Consider the following 18580-nt stretch of genomic DNA (forward strand, 5'->3'; position numbering starts at 1 on the left):
GTTGGCGGGAATTCCGTCTTGCATCTCCATTCGCGACGTCCAATCAAGCAGTTGGTGATCCACTCGCGGTATATGAACCAATCATGTTAATCGTTCAAAGGCCCTTCATCCTTATCGACCACGCACGGCCCCGTAACCAACGGCAGACGGTAAACACAGGGCTGGACGGACGGCTCCTACTCCAGTTCAACTACCTTTCGATTAGTCCACATCGTCCACACAAACGTAAGGTAGTATTATGCGAAAATTTACTGGGAAATGGTTTCATTTAAATGCAATCTTCTTTCAATTTGGGTCTCAAGCAGCTTATTTCGCTAAAGTTTTGTTCCCTTCCCTGCTTAGCAAACCGCTCAGTCGGGTGGCTTTGGCCCGATGATCCCCCTGACAGCGCCTCCGGAGTCTATTTATGCTCGCCATAGCTGTCACGGCCGCTGGCAAACACCTTGTCGAAATTGTACTCAAACCATTGGATCTCGGGCTCGAGTCCGGCAAACTTCCACACTCCATTGACCTTGCGGTAGTAATGCGTATTATGGCTGTGGGCGTGTCCTTTGACCTCAACGTTCTGGAGGCTCGCGTCTGTATAAACCTGATGTGGCACTCGCAGTTGATGGTGACCGATGATCTCGGTATCCGAAACCCTTTCCCACTTACTCGCGCCGCCAATGAAATGCTGGGTCCGCAGAAGCGGATTGCCTAGCACTGACTTGTCAGATATCATGGCGATAAACTCTTCCGCCGGCATCGCTTCCCAGACCTTGCCCAGGAACGAGCGGTAGTCAACCTGTCATGATGGTATCAAGATGGTCAGTCAGGCTAGCGTTTTCGCCCCTCCGCCGCTGCATCAACGTACTCGGAGTGTAGGAGTGATGCACTTCCTCAATCGGTCCCAGTCCTTGGTGTCGTAGCTGTCTGCCCATTCGAACGCCGCCTCGGTAACGCCGAGGTACTCTTCCAAGCTTGTCAGTTAATATCTCAGGTATTGGCAGATCCTTAGTACCGACCCTCGAATGTGATTTGCTTCTCCTTCTTGCTAGTCATGGTGTAAAGCTTGCTTAGCAATAACTTAGTGGTTTGCTTCTGATGTTCTGGGTTTTATGTTTGCTCAGGATAAAAGATCTTGTCGATTTGAATTGCTGAGATTGTCGAGGTGCTCCTTGCCTCGTCCGGCGTAGTTTATATCTTGTCGGACGTCACGAGATCTGCTGGGCTGCTCTTGCGTGTTCTGGGATCGGAGGTTGTTGGGGATGTGCGTGCCTCCTTGCTGCTCCGTCAGTCAGGTAAAGTAGGTACCTTAGATGCGGAGTAGGAACCGCCAGGTTCCTCTCGCCGGGAAAGCTAGAGTAAGGTTCCTCAGCATCAACCCCATCTACATCTCTAACTGGTAGGTAGTACTTGCCTGGTAGGTCTCGTTTCTTCCTGTAGCCGAGGACTACGCATAATAGAAGAAAGGTACCTGGAGGTAGCAACGATATCCCGGGCAGGCATTAACTAAAGTCAAATCCAACAATCTCGGCTTCTATTGAGGATCCTGCCCTAAACTTGACCCCTGGCCCTCGGGGCTTCAAATGCACCGAGAAACAAATGGAGCACAAGGGATAAACCCAACACATCACGCCCAGAGCACCATCCAGCAAACGGTACCGAGTTCCACACTCAATACTCCCCTCCTTCTTAGTGACAGTCAAGCCATTGGTCAGCCCATCAAAACCTTTGGGCGTCATCGTACAGAAACTGTTATCCCCCGGGAAACAACCTCGTGAAACCGTTGCACCCCTCCCCATCTCCGCCAGCGTTGATCAGACGCTGCCGAGGCTCCAAAACATAGTACGTACCGCGTGTTAGTGCTGTCCTAGAGATCGACGTCGCTCCAGCTCCATCCGCTGTCATCGCTTTCGTCATCGCTCGTTTCCTCGTCAACCGTGAACACGGCATCCTGTGCGTCGACATCCTCGAAGTATCCGTCGACATCAGCATCAAACCCGTCTATCGTACAAGTGTCGCTGTCCTCTGGTGTCGGCCGTTCTCTCGCCAAGTTCGGAGAGCGCAGGCGGGTGGTTTTCGCGCGCGTCCGAGGCCCGGAAAGAGGCACAGTCGGGTATGGTGCCTCCTGACCTGTAAAGCGAGTCGATACTCGACCGCTACGGACTGCAGCAGTCTTGGCAACAAATTTGGGCCCCAGTGTCTCTCGGTGGTGTGCTGCCTTTTTGCCCCTTTTGGTCCGCCTGTCCCCAACGGGTGTCGTTGCGACGGGCTTGACTGACCGACCACCCCAGCGCCTCGCAACTTCGTTCAGTTTTCCCCATATCTGCTCTCGCGCAGCCTGCCGGCGTACGCCCTGCCTTAGAAGCTGGTCATATTCCGTATGGGCATGCCGGATGTGTGCCCGCACGGCGAGTTTTACCCTGTCCTGCAGAGCTACCTTGCCGGTCCTTCCTACACGCCGACTGTGCTTCTTCAGCGAGTGGTCGAGGATTTGCGAAAGGTCTTCCTTTGGGATCCTTGGAAAGAGGTCGAGCAGGACCTTCTCAAAACTCTCTCGGATGGCGGCGTCGCGCTTCTGAACCAGCTTGGCTCGCTGTGAGGCAGTTGCCTTGTTCTCGCTCATGACGAGGTTGTGGATGTATGCGGGACATCGGAGGCCCATCGGCTTTCCTCGTTTATCCACAACGACGTACAAAGTCTTGCCTGCCTCGTGTGTTTTCTTGCGGCAGTTCTTGGTGATGTAGACGTTGCCTTTGGGGACGAATCTATATCCCTTGGGCATTGGCTCGTGTTCCCTGACCTCAGGCTCACCTTGGCTCATCGCTTTGCTGAAATCCTCTCTTGTCGCTCTCGGTGGAGGTATCCTTCGCCCAAAGTTCTTGAGTAGCAAGTCGGACTACCAGGGTATTATATCAAATTAGTCTGTGTTCTCCAGTTAACCGCCATAATTCAAGTGCGGCTTTAATAATTACAGGACCGAAAATGCGTATCAGGGACTAGCCCAGGCTTTATACCGGACGCACCTTTGTCTTGCTCCGACACGGCCACAAAGCACAGCCCGAGATCCAGAAAAATATTAACAGAGACTGGCTTTGTCGAAATGACTGGCTACGGTGCAAACATTGATAAATAAATTAGTGAGTGGCTTAAAGGCATGTACAGTATTTATGGACGATACCGGCTCCAGTGACTTCTCTCGGTAATACACACTGACAGGCGTCTGCCGTTGCGTTGGTATTTATCACCTGAGCACGTAACGCCGTCACTTCACTTCAGCTGCGAGTTGGAAATAAAAACAAAAGCAGCCCCAAGGCATAATAACATGGGACTTTGGACCCTCAACCCTAACCCTTCGTTGGGCATTCGGTAGGTACCGCCGGGTATTCCCTGTTCATTGTTCTTTTGGCCCCTCTTCACCGGCATTCTCGGACCACTTGAAGAGCGACATTGTTTTGTCCTTCATCTCGTTGTAAGCCCGCCTCCATTCCTCCGAGTGGCCCTTCATTTGGGGCTCCCCCGGCACCGTGCTGGAGCTGTTGACCCAATCCACAAGTCCTTGCACGTACTCGAGCTCATGGCCGCGGACGTGCAGCGAATGGAATCCCCGGCCGAGCCCCTTCTCCTCCATCCGCTTCTGGTACTCCCTCCGCATCTCTTCTCGGCTCGGCAGGCGGGCTTTGCCCGCAAAAGCCCGAGCCACCGCCTGGGCCTGGAAGTCGAAGAGAGAAAACGTCGCGACGTGGTAGGGCACGCCGACAAAGGCGAGTGTCGGGTCGTTGATGTAGAAGATGTCGCGGTGCAGGTTGTGTGCCATGTCGCCCTCGGCGGCCACCACGATGTCCTCGCCGGCCTGCACGTTTGGGGTATCATCCGAGTGCAGGTGGGGGAGAAAGGGATACGAGGTGATATATCCCGTCGCCACCACCACGTGATGGATGCCCTCGAGCACCTGTCCGTCTTTTAGCACGACGGAGCCGGGAATCGGCGCCTCATCATCGAGCCGCCCACCGCTGTCCGCGCGCAGCTCGTATCTGGCGACTTCCGGAACTCGGACCGTGGACTCTGGTAGGAGAGATTGCGGAAGGTCGAACCGGCCGCCGCGCACGCTTTGGTACGTCTTGGCGGTGACGCCGTCGGTCTCGCGGCATATGTCGAGGGCAGAGACCCCGGCGCCAATGACGAGTATGTTCCGCCCCCGGAACGGCTCGGGAGACCGATATTGTTTCGAGTGGATGATCCGGCTAGGGTACCTCTCCTTCCACTCCTTGAGCCCTTCCGTGTCGGGGATCCGTGGCATGTTGTAGTGCCCCGTCGCGACGACGACCAGGTCGAAGTAGGAGGTGCGCTCGTTAAGCCGGGGCCCCGTATCCCACGCTTCCAGCGCCACGGAGCGTATCTCCCACTTGGTCCCGTCCGGCGTCTTCCGAATCTCGTCGACCCTCGTGTGAAACGAGGTGACAGCGGTCACACCGTGGTCGCTTGCAAGCCCCTGGATGTACTGTTCAACCTTGTCTTGGCTGACGAATGGCTCGGTCCCTTCCGGCCATGGGTCCAGCGAACTGGCCATGAGGTGTGTGGGCACGTTGTTCTTCAGACCCGCGTAACAGGGGCCGGGCGGTGAGAAGTGAGCCTCGAGGTCGGCTGGAAGCAGGCTCCTGCTTCGGAGATCCGCCGTGTCGCCAGCAGCCGTATCATGCTCCGGGGGAGGTGTTGCGAAGGCAAACTCCCCGGGCTTGGAGAGGAGGTAATCCCCTCTAGAGGGCGCATTGTTGGGATATGGAGGATCTTCCGCCACACGCCTGTCATAGTGCCAGACGCCGCCTGCAATGCCTGAGCGCTCAAAGACCGTCACCTGGAGCCCCTGCTTGATCAGGTGCGCCGCGGCGCAGACGCCGCTGATTCCGGCGCCGACGACGGCCACCTTTCGCCCGAGGCCAAAAACTTCCCGTTTGTCTTCTGATGCCGGCGAGGACATGGCAATGTTCGAGTCCAGAGTGCTCTCGTGCTTGTTTGTTTCGCTTGATGCTACTCGGGGTATGTGACTTGACCACGCAGGCGGCGACACCCTGTAAGCCCCAACAGAGCGTTCCCGAGTATAAAGGGTCAGGGGTCAGCCTGCCTAGGTACCCTGTAGAAGTGATACTACCCCCAATTGGGGCCGCGGGATGCCCGGCCACGTTTCGACGACCATGAATCGGAAGCTATTCCGCGGCGAGGGGTAGGGGAATTGGGGGAGTGTGGGAATTTCAGCACGTCCAGGCCCTGTGATATCTTCAAAGGGAATTCAATGGACGCATCCCGCCTGTTATGGCGCAGAAGCCCGCACTATTTCTTACCCCGAGTAACGTCACAGAGCACACAATCCATTGCGAGCATGGCGCCAGCAATGACACATGGCAGGCATCATTACAGTATGTCACGTCATTTTTGATCGTATGGTTGTAATTACTCCTCAGGACCACAGGTCAGGGCTCAATGTCTTATCACCGAGAGAGCCGGGCGTGGAAGGTTTGAGGGGAAGGGTCACATTGGCCCCGCGACAGCGTCCTGGTCTCGCAATATCGAGTGCGTATTAGATCATCGATATCCGTGTGGTCGGCCTTCTCTCAGAGGATCATGATTGATAATCACCCCCTCAACCGGCGTTACGAACATCCCGTCCACAACACGAAGAGGGCGGGGTCGGGTTGGGGGCCATGGGCCTGGATCACCTGTGATATTTAGAAAGGGCGCTGCCTTCGAAAGGGCACGGTACAATTTAATCTTTATCCGGGCGAACAACACGACAGACAGAGCGAAAAGAAACAAAGGAAAAGAGAAAAAGACAAAAATGGCACCGTCGGCTATCATTGAGTCCATTGTGGACACAGCTGAACCCAGGAAGGATAACATCGAGCTCCCGGAGCCGGCTCGTCAACGGCTTACAAGGGCCGGGATCGACCTATCCAACGGTTATCCATACCGGCCGGCTCTGCCTCTGTACTTGCAGGACGTGTACAAGATCAGAAATGAGGAGCGTCCGTACGAGGACGCAGGAGCGAGAGCCGACAAGTCTAAGAAGCACTTGTTCGCGGCCGCGACCAAGGTCACGGACTTGACCACCCACATTGGGACGGAAATCGAGGGCGTGCAGCTTAAGGACCTCACCCCCGAGCAACGAGACGAGTTAGCACTGCTGATTGCCGAGAGGAGTGTCGTCTTCCTCCGGAACCAGGACCTCACCCCCCAGCAACAGAAAGAGCTCGGCGAGTATTATGGGCAGGTCGAGGTGCATGTAAGTGATGACACCCGGATGGCTGCTCTCGCCCGCGCTCGCTCTCTCTGACGCGCTATCCAGCCTCAAACGCCCCAGGTCCCCGGAGTCCCCGGTGTGACCGTGATCTGGCCAGCCCTCTTCGCGCAGGAGAGGCCGGCCAACTTCCGCAACCCAGGCGGCGCATCGTCGTGGCATACCGATCTGGTACACGAACGACAGCCCGCCGGAATCACCCACCTCCACAATGACACGGTACCGCCTGTCGGCGGCGACACGCTGTGGGCGTCGGGGTATGCCGCTTACGAGAAGCTCTCGCCCGAATTCCGCAAGTTCATCGATGGGAAGAAGGCCGTCTACCGCTCCGCCCACCAGTACCTGGATCGCGAGAACCCGACGGCTGGGCCAAAATATATTGAGCGCATTCACCCGCTCGTCCGTGTCCACCCGGCAACCGGTTGGAAGGCCCTCTGGGTCAACCGGTCCATGACGGTCCGGATCGTCGGGCTGGACAAAGCCGAGAGCGACCTGATCCTGAACTACCTATACGACGTCTATGAGAAGAACGTCGACATACAAGTGCGATTCAAGTGGACCCCCGGGACGAGCGCACTGTGGGATAACAGGTGGGTGTGTCAGTGCCAACGTTTCAAAGGATGTGGACGCTGACCGTGCATGGGCTCTACACTTACACTTAGAATCACCATTCACAACGCAAGCTGGGATTATGGTGGAAAACATCCTCGCCATGGCACTCGTGTAACCTCTCTTGCCGAGGTCCCATATTTTGATCCCAACGCCCCGACACGTCGTGAAGCTTTGGGCTTGCTAGATGAAAGTGAGAAGGAGGCCCTGGAATCGAGTAAGTACTAGGCGACATTCTGCTTCACGGACGCCGTCGAGGGACGGAGGCCAAACGGTTGCTCGTTGTCTCGATCTTAGCGACTGCTTCTCGTGATTTCCTGGGTATCGCTTCCTATTCGATGCTCGGAACCAAGAAGCTTCGAGTACACGCGAATACCGGTTCGATGACCTGGTAATGAAATTGAGCAAAGTATGAATGACAACGAAGCATACGGGACGCCCAACATCGGCTTATAGCTACGAAGTTCTCTTTGCTTCGTCATGTGTTCTCCCGAGTTCTTGCCCGCATTTCTTCACTGTCTCTCTGCTCGACTCCCGTCTCCAAATCTTCCGCGCACCTCTAATTGAGTTATCAGTCCTGTATCTTAGGGGACTTCCTGTCACGAGCTCTGAGTTCCCATTGATTGCGATGATCCTCAGCAACAGTCATCACTGGGAACTCGTCTACGTATTCTAGCTGTAGTATAGAGCTGCTGCTCGGCACTGAACATGGTCCCAGCATCACACCATTTTGTTCAGAGTGCCAACACGATCTCTCCGTTTTATCCAGCATCACGCCCAGGGCCTGGCAGGAGAACGTCGTAAACCAGAATGTTTTCGTCGGGCTACGTGACATCCACAATCGGTTAAGGATACATGATTAGACAATGATTATAAGTCGGACTAGTCGAGCATGATGTTGCAAAGTGAATGTCCTCTTCACTGCAGGTTCCTGGTTGCCGGGGGAAACCAAGAGTTATGTGGGCAGGACTAAACTCTGTCAGAAACGCCTTCTTCTTGAACAAGACAACGGGCTTTCTCAGCCGAGTCTCTAAAGTCGCACACAATGGATAACTAAGAGCTCAGCAATCATGTCTCCAAGCCATAGCCGAGACGTAATACCCCATTTCGGCTCCGACGTCGACAACTGGGGATCCAGCAGGCAGCGTCTCCCACGCGTCCGCGATAGCAGAGACCCGGCTGTGTCAGCTTCAACTTCCGCCTGCAAAGGAATCCACAACGAGGCCAAACCTGGCTATGTGGTCCAGGTTTCTTTCCTTACGGCCAGTGAATGTGTCTCCAAACACCAGAGCAAAGGTCGTGTCCCAGGCTTAATGGCCTCTTCTGGTCCACCAAGAAAAAAGCAAAAAACCTAGGTACCAATAGCTTTTACAAGCTTGACCGTAGCGAGTAATGATCGCTTCGGTGTATCGGAATCAGACACATGACCCCATCTTCTCGTCCGGTCGCCAGCATCCTCAAACCATATATGTGGGACAGCTTTACGGAGGGGTTCAGGAAACATTGGTGGTTTGCCGCTGCCATCCGTAAGTCACTGTGTCAGTTTCCCCTCGTTCGCTAAGGTCCTGTCTTGGCTGAGAGCTCGGCCGTAATCACGTAGTGATCTCTCCGCTGATTGAGGCATTCCGTGGCAATCGCTGGACGTCAATCAAGGCAGGAAGAGTTAGAGACCGCTGGCTCGGAGATGTTTAGCTATTTCCGACGTGATATGGGATATTTCATCCACAAGTTTGGGATCGGTGTGGTAATAGTCAGCGTCATCTCGAGGTGCCTTTTTTCCCCTTACATTCCTGGACAATAAGGTTATAATTATCTCTGGCTTGTCGTTGGGTTCTCTACTTGGTAAGTAATAGTCTCAAAAGTCGCCGTTTGCAATGAGCTTGGAAAGTCGAGCACTTGGCATGACCGGGGGAAAATGCTCAGCTACCCCAGGTACCTTCAGTACCTACATAAGGTAGTAGGTAGTAACCATGGCACCAGTGCTTACGACGTGAAGGAGGTAACTGCCACCCAGAACCCGTCGCTGGGCTACAGATTCTTAAACAGTTGGCTCCAGCCCCTGGTTTGGCACTCCCGAAACGCTCCATCCACCCCGCTCAGGACATCCGGCCAGAGTTACTTGAAGGCGCTGCAGCCCTGGTCGACTTCCTCCCGTGACCAGTCGCCGGAGCTCAGTATGGTAATTACGGGTAGCGACGGGTGTGCACATTCACGGAAGAAAAGGTTATCACGCGAGCAACGTAGCGATGCTTGTCAGTCGGGTACTGCGAGGATTAATTCAACGATCTCTCTACTATCTGGTCGAAAACGCCGCTGACACGTATGAGTGCAGTCTACCTAAGACCCTTGCCAGGGCTCTCTGTTGGATCCTTGAGAGCGACACAGTACGAGTCGTGCCGCCAAATCTCCACCCGAGTGAAAAAGTGCCGCCGGCAAGTATCTGTTAAGGTACCTAGTCTCTCGTCTCAGATAATAGAACTGAATGTTCCGCATATGCCTGTTTCCGCATAAATCCCGGAACGAATCTGAAGGCCGTTGCTCTTCCATTAGCATGGCCTTCAAAGCTCTTTGGAAGCTGCACCGTCACCATCCGTGTTCAGGTCGTCCTCGTCTTCGCCCCGGTGCGTTCCTGTAGACGAAGCTACGTACTCCTCATCCGACCCGCTGGATGTAGTATTATCCGTATCGAATTCTCTCTCGTCCTCTTCATCGTCGCTGTCACCGTCATCCGAGCAGCTCTCGACCTCAGTCTCGGTTTCGGTCTCGCCGTCCGATTTGCTGCCCTTTTCATCAGAAATGCTTTCCATACGGTCCAGGTTGAGCACGCCTTCGTCATAGGACCCGTCTCCGAAGAGGTCGTCGTAAGTATCTTGGTCTCCAGCGTGGTTGGTTCTCTCTCCTACGGCTGTTCTGATGGCTTCCCTCTTCGAAGCCTGGATCGTCATGACGGTCTCGTCCATCGACCCCTTGACAACGAGCTTTGCCGTGTGCACCTCCTTGGTCTGACCAATGCGATGAATGCGTGCAAAGGCCTGGCGCTCCCAGCCCTCGTGCCACCAGTGATCGAATACAATCGCCCTGTTGGCGACGGTCAGGTTCAGGCCGTGGGCACCGCAGCTGACGGATATCAGCTAGTCTCGGTTAGCAAAAGCTCGTCTCCAGAGTGGCGAAGAAGCCCCGTTAACGGGCCGACCTGGGAGCAGACTGACCATGACCTTGATATCGGCAATCTGCTCAAAGGCCCTGATGCACCTCTCCTGGTCGTCCGGCTCCATTTCTCCCCAAAGGTAAACAAACCTGAACCCGTTCTGGAAGAGCATTCTGCCAAGGAACGAGAGCATCGGAATCCACTGGACAAACACTGCTGATTTTATCAGCTTCAGGTTTGTGTTGGCACACGGACGACGGCGACTTACCTATGATCTTGTCGTCCGGGGCCTCTTCTTGCCTAGGGAGGTAGTCAAGTTGCGTTAGCCCGGCACCTTCGACACACGGTTTGCGTGGGGGGAAAGCCCCGTGAGGGCGGCATGGTCAAGACAACCCACCACTTAGCAATCAAATCCATCGTCGCGCGTGTCTTTGCGCTATGAGGGATGGGGTCCCAGGGCCTCGTGTCGCATTCCTTTAGAAAAGCGCCGGCATTGGTCCGTATTTGCTCGATCTCGTTATTCCTCTTGCTCTTAGCCCGCTGGGAGCTTCTCTTTGTGCCGCTCTTTGACTTGTTCCTCCGCTTACCGCCTTTGTTCGTCTTCTTCCCCCGAACCAGCCGTGGCTGCAACCCGAACTCATCGTCGCCGGGCTTGCGAACTCGTTTCATACGCTTGTCATCCTGGGGCATGGCGGTGCTTGCGTATCTCTTAGTCAGCTCCCTGAACTGGTCGGGATTATGACGATAGCACTCAGCCCCGGCTTCCCTGGCAGAACCCAGATTCTCACCACAGCCGGGACAACGAGGAGCGAACCCCTTCTCCTTCGACACCTTTCTGAGGCACTCTCGGCAGAAGGCATGCCCGCACTTTAAGGAGTCAATAACATCGCCCAACGGTGAAGTCTTCCTGTAGAGGGGTTGGTCCTCGGAGGGAGATCATACCTCTGCAATCAGTGGTGAGACCAGCGCATTACGGCATGCTCTGCAGAAGTATTGGACTTTGGGGGTAATCGGTAGCCCCGTGCCAACCTGCGGGTCGGTGTTGTCTTGATCGTTGGGTTGACGTGGCTGCCGAGACAGATAGGTCGGCTCGACCAATGCCGGATGTGATGGAAAGTATCTCAGGTAGTTGAACAGTCTTCGGAGCTCGCCCGAGGGGACAGCCAATGACCTATCTGCACCTTTCCGGGTCTCGGAATGCTCTCGGAGCTGCTGTAGTCTGTCCTTGGTCGGTTGATGCATGCTGGCCTCGAGCGGGGAGAATTCGACCGTTATGAGCTCGGTTGGGCGGCTTTTGGGAATCTGCAGGATGGGGCGACCCATGAGCTCGTCCCCGACACCGCTATCCGTTGTTCTGGTTAGTTTGGGCACCTCTTGCTGTTTTCCTATTCTGGCTACGGTGTATAACCTCTCCAGATACTTACCGCATTAAGGTGAGCCCCTGAAATGTTGCCCTCAGCCTCTCCTGTTTTTCCCCCTAGAGCAATTATCTCGCGTCAGCCGTGTCTGAATGTAACAGGCGGAACACTTACGTCGACACCATCCCCCATCAAATCCTGGTAATCGCCAAACTTGCTGAACTTGGACGTGATGAAGTCAAGGTATGTGAAGAACTCTAAGAACTTCTACGTTAGTGAGAGTCGGGAAAAGTAAAATGTTACCGCAAGCCTCCGCGAGCCTTGGCGGCGATGACGAAGGAAAGGATCATATCACTTGCCCTCTGGCTTGTTGGTTATGGGAGTTCCAGTGAGGACCCAGCCGTGCTTCTTGGAAAGCAGCCTACATGCTCTGGATGCTGTCAAAGGGGGTCAATACAAGTTTTACAGGCCAGGGAAGTATGTGCTTACTCTCGCTACTCCTGTTGTTTATTGCATGACCCTCGTCGAGGACGACACGGTGCCAGTCAGTCTGGAACAACCTACCGCCCTCCTCGCGCAGTAGCGTCTTCCACCCAGGGTCACCCTTTTGCCTCATCTCTTCAATTTGCAGTAGCGTTCGTTCTGGGGGTAGCTGACGATGAAGCTGGCTGTAGTTGGTTAATCTGCAGGCATAGTTAGTTTAGCTGAACTCCAAGATCCCAGGCCAAAGGAGTCCTAAGGCTGGCCATGGGCTATACTTGCATGATGGTTGCACCCTCCCATTGTGAGCCGAGAATTCTCTGACCAGCGCCGTGTATCAGCACACGTTTCATCCTATCGTTCGAGCAGTGTTTTACTATCCCGTCGAACCACTGCGCGATGAGTCTTTTGGGGACGATGATGAGTGTCTTCGAAGCTTTGGCATTCTTTCCCGGTATGTTCTGGGACATGCATGCGAGAATCTGAACAGTTTTCCCAAGCCCCATCTCATCGGCGAGAATGCCGCCGTTGGGAGCAGCCGGATGTAGCTCCCGGCTCAGCATCCAGCTAACCCCGATTACCTGGTGATGGTAGAGCGAGGTACCGAAACCATGCAGCTCCCACTTGCCGTCGACAAATCTGCAATTACCGTGACCGAAAGACACAACTGCCTCGTGAAGTTCCTGGAGATCTCTCAGAACCAGTGGGTCGTTGAGGTCGACGTTCGCCTTCACAGGCTGCATTTGCTCAGCCTTGTCCAAACGGGCAAGGATGGTCACCGGCGCTAGAACATCGTGTTCAACGCCCGCCGTAGCTGGCTCATATTCATCGTCGGGGTCAGCAGTCGCGGGCGGATCTGAGCTTTGGGATTGGAATTGTAGAGGTGCACTGGAACCCGCGCCCTGCCGTCTTTTGGTTCGGCCCTGGTCGTTGGCACCGCCATAGTCCTTACGCTTCTTTGCTCTAGACCTGCGCTGCCTCTGGTTGGCATACACCAGCTTCCAGTACTTCTTGGCGTTCTTGATGCCTTCGCCCGTGATCTTCCAGTCGTCTGGCTGCGTAGTCGTTCGTGGAGAGGCTGGAGGTGAATGGAGCGAAGGAATCGCACTCAAAATCGGGCTTGGGTATGCCGGAGCTTCACTTGCGTCTTTGGCCGGGTTATCTTCGTTCGCTTCTATGGATTTAGCAGGTGTGCCGTTTCTCGGATCCCCTGGCGGGTATTCCATCTTAACTGCTGCGGCAAATGGAAGCCAAGGGCGTTCAGTCAAGCAGACTGCCTCCAGAATGTCAATAGCAGGCAACAAAGGATGAAATGCTGTGTTCGTCGGACCCCGTAAAACCGAGGAAACGTCGAGAGGGAAAGCGAGTAAGCGAGTAATAGGCCAGAGAGGTTGACCGGTCAAAAAAGTTGACCAGCTTTGCGAGAAATCTAGGTTGCGGTATCCTCAAGTGGCGCTTGTGGATGACTAGTTGCTGTTTATCGGTAAGGGAAAGCGTTTTGGAACTCGGTCTCCCTAAAACGATGCGGATGAGTGATTCCCAGGAGAAGGAGAGGTCAGGAAAGCGGTAACTGTGCTTTTATATGATGAGATGTGCAGTGTTCGGCCGGGGGGGAGGAGTAGGCCAGTGGAAAGGGCACTCGAAGTGAAGGTCCGGGCTCCCGAGGAACGAGCATCAGTAGGTCAGTGGGCAGTTTGACAACGGCACCCAATGCCTCTTGACAAAGAGCAACGTTGTGACGGGTTAGCGGGACCTATCGGAACCGGATGCCGCTCGGATGTCTTGCACAGTCTCGATAAATATGATGGCCTTGTATCCGGGCCTGTTTCGAGAAGAGGTAAGAGAAGGAAAGTTGGAAGGGTAGGTATGTGCCGAGAATTGAGCAGAAATGAAGAAATAAGAGATCCTCGTGAAGCCAGAAATGTCAGAAATACCCGAGGAATGTTTCGGTGTCAAGACCAAGGATTGGCAGGTTTCATGGAGTTGCAGGTCCTCGGGCTTTACAGGTGCTTAACCACCCGGTTCAGGATTATCAAGCAACAAATCTGCATTGGATTTGCTGGAGACCTGTTGAGGAAAATCATGCCGAGGGTCAAACGAAGAGAAACGTGTGTGTGGACGTGGGGAGAAAGAAAAGGCATTCGAATGGCGCCAGAATATAAGGTGCAATTGCTTAGCCAGCGATTGCGGCGTCGCTTTTGCGGTTCACAGACGGGCAAGTTTGCGCCTAGATACGAGTGAAGAACGACAGCAGTAACAAGGTCTCAGAACCTTTGGAAACAGCATTGCTGCGTAGACCCGAGACAACTCGGATACCTGTCCTCGACCTGCCGAAGATTTGTTGAACGCCGCTGGGCTACCAACAAGCCTAGAAATGCCCAAGACCAAAATATCTCAACCATGGTCACGCCCTCCAAGCATGGTAAGTCAACATCACTTCAGGTCTGGCATCTCCTACCCAATTACAAGGCAAAGTCCCGTTCCTTTCCTCCCTTCTCCCCGGGCATAAACCCATGGGCACCCTACAACGGGAACTGCGATGCATGCTTCTCTCGTAGGTGCTTGTTTAGAAGGCATCTTCAAGCAAATGGGGAAGACGCTAGGGAAGGATAGGACGATGCTTCTGCGCTGAGGTATTATTGTAGTTATCAGCGAACGCAGACTTGGTATCAGCTAGCGTCATCATATTCGGTAGATGAGTGGGCACCCCTTTCTCGGTTCACTTTGTGCATGCGGGTATGTTGTGCTTGTACTTCGGCGGCTATGCTCATTTGTCTTCCATAAAGCTTGTGCTTGCACGCAGAATCGGTGTCCTGACAGTCTGTGTGGCTCCGCGAACTGTACGTTTGGTGTTAGCTGTTGAAGGTATATATAGATTATGCCGAATCACTTCGTAGGATCGTGGCACATGTCAGCATTCGAGCAGTTGGTCAGCAGGGCAAGGGGGCACTGGTTTGAAAAATGTGGGGATTGGTTGCAGCCTTACGGACCCACATAATAAACTCTGGACGCTTGTGTTTCAAGATCAATGGCGCCCCTTCTCCTTGGTACAAAAGTTAAGCTTGATCTCATGCTACTTCACCCTCAGCCCTCCTTTGAACTCGAGGATTGAAGTCGAGGACCTGCAGGCTACGCTCCACTGGCGGAGGAAACATTGGCATCTCCAGAGCCACAGAAGGCACGCGTGAAACTCGCGCTTGGCATGAAACGTACCTACCAAGCTACCCCGCCCAAGCTAGCTCGAAATGTCGGTTAGAGGAGCTGGCGGGCCAGACCCAGCTCCGCCCAACTTCGCGGGCGCATCCAGCCCCTCCACTGCACGGCCTCCGAGCAACGTGCATGACTGGCAATCCCGGCGTGGACATACCAGTGGAAGCGACACTCAAGCAAGCTCGCACGTGCATTATGCACCCGGTACCGCACCCTCCAGCCCGGCAGCGATCCCGACCGACTTCATTTTGTCCCGCTTCAACACTGAAGCGGCGACGAACCCCGGCGCCCGACGTCGGCTGAGTCGCGTCGGGACCTTCAAGACGGTGGATGACTTTGAGGAGTTTTCGGTTAGGCCTGGCTGGCATCGTATGTTTGCAGCAAAAAGTCTCGGTCTCACCGAGGCGAGAGCCCACCCTACTCCCTACTCCCTACTCGGTCCCCCTTTGCCTCCATGTCCTTTTCAGTTTCTTCTTTTTTTGTTTGCTTGCTTACCGTCTCGCTAACGCCTCAGCCTCCTCTCAGCCGGCGCCGAACCGGGTGTGGATCCGAGCAAACCGGACGGCGGCCATGCATTCATGCCGACGCTGAGCGCGCCCTGCGCAATCACTGTCGTCGACTTCTCCCAGGAGAGTCTATCCCTTCAAAGGCTCGACAACGAGACACTGCCGACGTTTCTGAGCAGGCCGCATCCTGACTGGGCCAAATGCCGTTGGATCAACGTAAATGGCCTGAGCTGGGACGTCATTAAGGCTCTGGGCCGGCATAAAAACCTACACCGGCTGGCAATCGAGGACATTATGAACACTAGGAACAGGACAAAGGCAGAATGGTATGTTGTAGCCGCGGCATGCCGGCACCGAACGGGGAGCCCTGGGCTTAGCAAGTCGGCAGGTTTCCCACACACGCCTTTATCGTCCTGACACTTCAAAAACTCGTCCATCTCTACGAACCAGAGAGCGACGACAGCGACCCCGAATCGGAAGAGGAGTCCAGAAGCCAGAAAAGCGTGTCGAGCAAGCGCGGCACTAAATCACCTCGCCGGCTGTTCAGACGCTTGAGGAGGGCGCTGCGAGGACGGCCTGCCGATGAGGCAGAGAGACGCCCACGTAAAGAAAAGATGCCAAGTCTCCGGGACGCGGGGGGCTATCCTTGGTCGCCACCCACCGGCTTCTCCGACTTGCCGGACATCAGCCAGCTGCGCACCCTGCAGCGCTACCATACCTCGCCAAACGACCCAAGAACGCAGTACATGGAGAAACACTCCGCCTTGTCCACCAGAAACTTGGCAGTAGCCTGCGAACAAGTATCCATATTTCTCACCAACGACAATTGTATCATCAGTTTTTTCGAGCAATCAGCGCAGGATATCGAGGGGCCCATAATTCGGCGCCTACAAACCAACGACACCATCATCAGGCAGTGAGTCCAAAGCTCTCCTTTGTCTCTTGCCCGCGCCGCGAAGCCCTGCTAATGACGCTCTGCCGCCAAAGATCATGCGACGCCTCCATGGTCGGACAGGCCATCATGGACGGGATTATTGACTTGGCGATTCCGGTCGCTGCCTGCTACGGTGATGTGATCAGCGACCTCGAACTCGATGTCCTGACTCGACCCAACATCGGGCATACCAAGAGTCTCTACATTCTCATATCCGAGATCAACAAGATCCTGTCCTTCATCAATCCAATCACGACGCTGATCAATGCGCTGCGTGACCACGAAGCCAAGTTGGCGCCAGACGTAGTCATGTCACACCTGTTGGACCCAAGCCACGGTGTCATCATCACGCCTATGACCAACACCTACCTGGGGGATGTGCTTGATCATTGTCTCCTGATTACCGAGACACTTAACCAGCTAAAGGGCTCGGCCGACGGCATGATCGGGCTCATTTTCAACACGATATCCGCCAATCAGAACGAGTCGATGAAGCAGCTCACCATAGCGACCATCATCTTCCTCCCTCTGACCTTCTTGACTGGCTATTTCGGACAGAACTTCGAGCCTTTCAATGTCCTGAAAGAGGATATTGGCTACTTGTAAGCACCGGTCCGTCGTTCACTCTCGGCGTCTTGCTGACCGTCAGACAGCTGGAAGATCGCCATCCCTGTGGTCGCCGTGACCACTATCGCCTTGCTCTGGGAGGGCATGTACGAGTACTGTAGGGCTTTGCTACAGCGGCACCACATCGTACGCCTGAGGAGGAACCGCCGGAAGAGGCGTAATTAGGCCCGGGCATGTATATTAGGGTGAGCCAAGTCCTTGCCACATAATGACAGGAGGTCAGGTTAAGCATGTTGGGGAGCCTCTCCGGTCCAGCCTCCTCTTTTTGCATCTAGCCGAGGCCACAGGGAAAGCGTCGTTACCCGTGGATTAACCCCGAGAGGCCGGTCTGTCTGAAGCCAGCTCCTCAATTCTCGGTTGCCGAGCAGAAGCAACCGTAGGGGTGATGGGACTTGCAATTGCAAGTCCGGCGGGCCAAGATGGTAGGCGGAACCGCACCACCTCTTGAGAGAGCGAGCCTGAGTCTTCGTGTACATGCATGAGCAATACATGATGTACGGCCATCTTTGAGCAGGAGATGGCGGCGCCAAGATTGCTGATGTTCATCGGGGGGCGGTTCACTAACGGCGACCAAAGACGCCACCGCTTTCGGTCTCGGTCGGCTCGCTGTTCAAGATCGCGGGGGCCCATCCTCGATTGCTTGGTCAGGCGGTGGACTCCTCCGGTTGGTGCGGGTCTTGGAATACCAAGCACTAAACAAGAAGAAGCCCCCGGACCCGGTCGGGGGCTTGTTAACCCGGTTCGATGGCCCCGCAGTAAGCCGGGCTGACCCGTCCAGGGCTTGCCGTTTACGAAGTTGAATACGAGCTGCTTAATCAGTTAGCCGCCGTCGATCACTTGTGCTGCCCCGCACGCAGCAACAGTTTTTCATTGTCAGTCTCGTACCATAGAGTATCCTACTCACGATTCACCCAGAGAGGATGGGAGGACCTCGTGAGTCTTGCTTGAGGCGGTGTGCTGGAGAAGAGGAATGTACGTGGAGTGTCCGAGAAAGGGTGGCCGCTGCCTTGGGTAGATGTGGCTGAAGCTCGTGCTTATGTATGTATACGCTACGGACGGGAGCCGATGCGGTCGACATGGACAGCGTGTTCCGCACACTGGATTGCTGGTTGAGGCGCTGGGTCTGAACCGACTGCTGTTTGCAAGACAATGCCTAGGGACCTTCTGCACCTCGCCAGCTGTTTGTCATGTCCCCGATGGGACAGCTGTCTGCGCTACACGACCAGTCACGGGCCTGGTTTGCCGATATCCATCTCCCAACGCCACGAGACAAGAATACGAGCTTCTGCTACGATCTAGTCCCTGCAGCTGCCGCCTTCCCTGGCTGGTCCAAAATACTACCACGTCATGCTTGACCCGAGTGGCTAGTTCCTTGGGCGTGCCATAAACATGCGAATGGTACCTTGCTATTGTCTATAAGTTCGCCTCAAACCC

At 54.8% G+C, this 18580-nt stretch overlaps 6 protein-coding genes across 6 annotated transcripts; 2 read left to right on the plus strand and 4 right to left on the minus strand.

Annotated features, from left to right (window-relative positions):
* Positions 1 to 400: 400 nt before the first annotated feature.
* Positions 401 to 1041, minus strand: MYCTH_102118 (uncharacterized protein; the record flags this gene model as incomplete). The annotated part of the gene is made up of 3 exons (XM_003662524.1): positions 401 to 784; positions 854 to 951; positions 1005 to 1041. The coding sequence occupies 3 exons, from the start codon at positions 1039 to 1041 to the stop codon at positions 401 to 403; spliced, it is 519 nt and encodes a 172-aa protein (XP_003662572.1).
* A 425-nt stretch (positions 1042 to 1466) lies between these two features.
* MYCTH_2303353 (uncharacterized protein) lies at positions 1467 to 2982 on the minus strand. The gene has a single exon (XM_003662525.1). It carries the CDS (start codon positions 2804 to 2806, stop codon positions 1853 to 1855), a length of 954 nt encoding a protein of 317 aa, XP_003662573.1. The 5' UTR covers positions 2807 to 2982; the 3' UTR covers positions 1467 to 1852.
* A 394-nt stretch (positions 2983 to 3376) lies between these two features.
* On the minus strand, positions 3377 to 4960 carry MYCTH_2060008 (uncharacterized protein; the record flags this gene model as incomplete). Its single annotated transcript, XM_003662526.1, has 2 exons — positions 3377 to 3472; positions 3527 to 4960. 2 exons carry the CDS (start codon positions 4958 to 4960, stop codon positions 3377 to 3379), a joined length of 1530 nt encoding a protein of 509 aa, XP_003662574.1.
* An 855-nt stretch (positions 4961 to 5815) lies between these two features.
* On the plus strand, positions 5816 to 7111 carry MYCTH_2060338 (uncharacterized protein; the record flags this gene model as incomplete). The annotated part of the gene is made up of 3 exons (XM_003662527.1): positions 5816 to 6259; positions 6323 to 6864; positions 6958 to 7111. The coding sequence occupies 3 exons, from the start codon at positions 5816 to 5818 to the stop codon at positions 7109 to 7111; spliced, it is 1140 nt and encodes a 379-aa protein (XP_003662575.1).
* Positions 7112 to 9441: 2330 nt separating this feature from the next.
* MYCTH_2117854 (uncharacterized protein) lies at positions 9442 to 13095 on the minus strand (the record flags this gene model as incomplete). The annotated part of the gene is made up of 10 exons (XM_003662528.1): positions 9442 to 10014; positions 10093 to 10244; positions 10300 to 10331; positions 10429 to 10898; positions 10974 to 11029; positions 11096 to 11333; positions 11564 to 11646; positions 11749 to 11826; positions 11879 to 12072; positions 12152 to 13095. The coding sequence occupies 10 exons, from the start codon at positions 13093 to 13095 to the stop codon at positions 9442 to 9444; spliced, it is 2820 nt and encodes a 939-aa protein (XP_003662576.1).
* A 2562-nt stretch (positions 13096 to 15657) lies between these two features.
* MYCTH_2117863 (uncharacterized protein) lies at positions 15658 to 17125 on the plus strand (the record flags this gene model as incomplete). The annotated part of the gene is made up of 3 exons (XM_003662529.1): positions 15658 to 15911; positions 15974 to 16501; positions 16573 to 17125. 3 exons carry the CDS (start codon positions 15658 to 15660, stop codon positions 17123 to 17125), a joined length of 1335 nt encoding a protein of 444 aa, XP_003662577.1.
* Between the last annotated feature and the right edge of the window lie 1455 nt (positions 17126 to 18580).

Source organism: Thermothelomyces thermophilus, chromosome 3, assembly GCF_000226095.1.
Source record: "Thermothelomyces thermophilus ATCC 42464 chromosome 3, complete sequence".
Lineage (NCBI taxonomy): Eukaryota > Fungi > Ascomycota > Sordariomycetes > Sordariales > Chaetomiaceae > Thermothelomyces > Thermothelomyces thermophilus.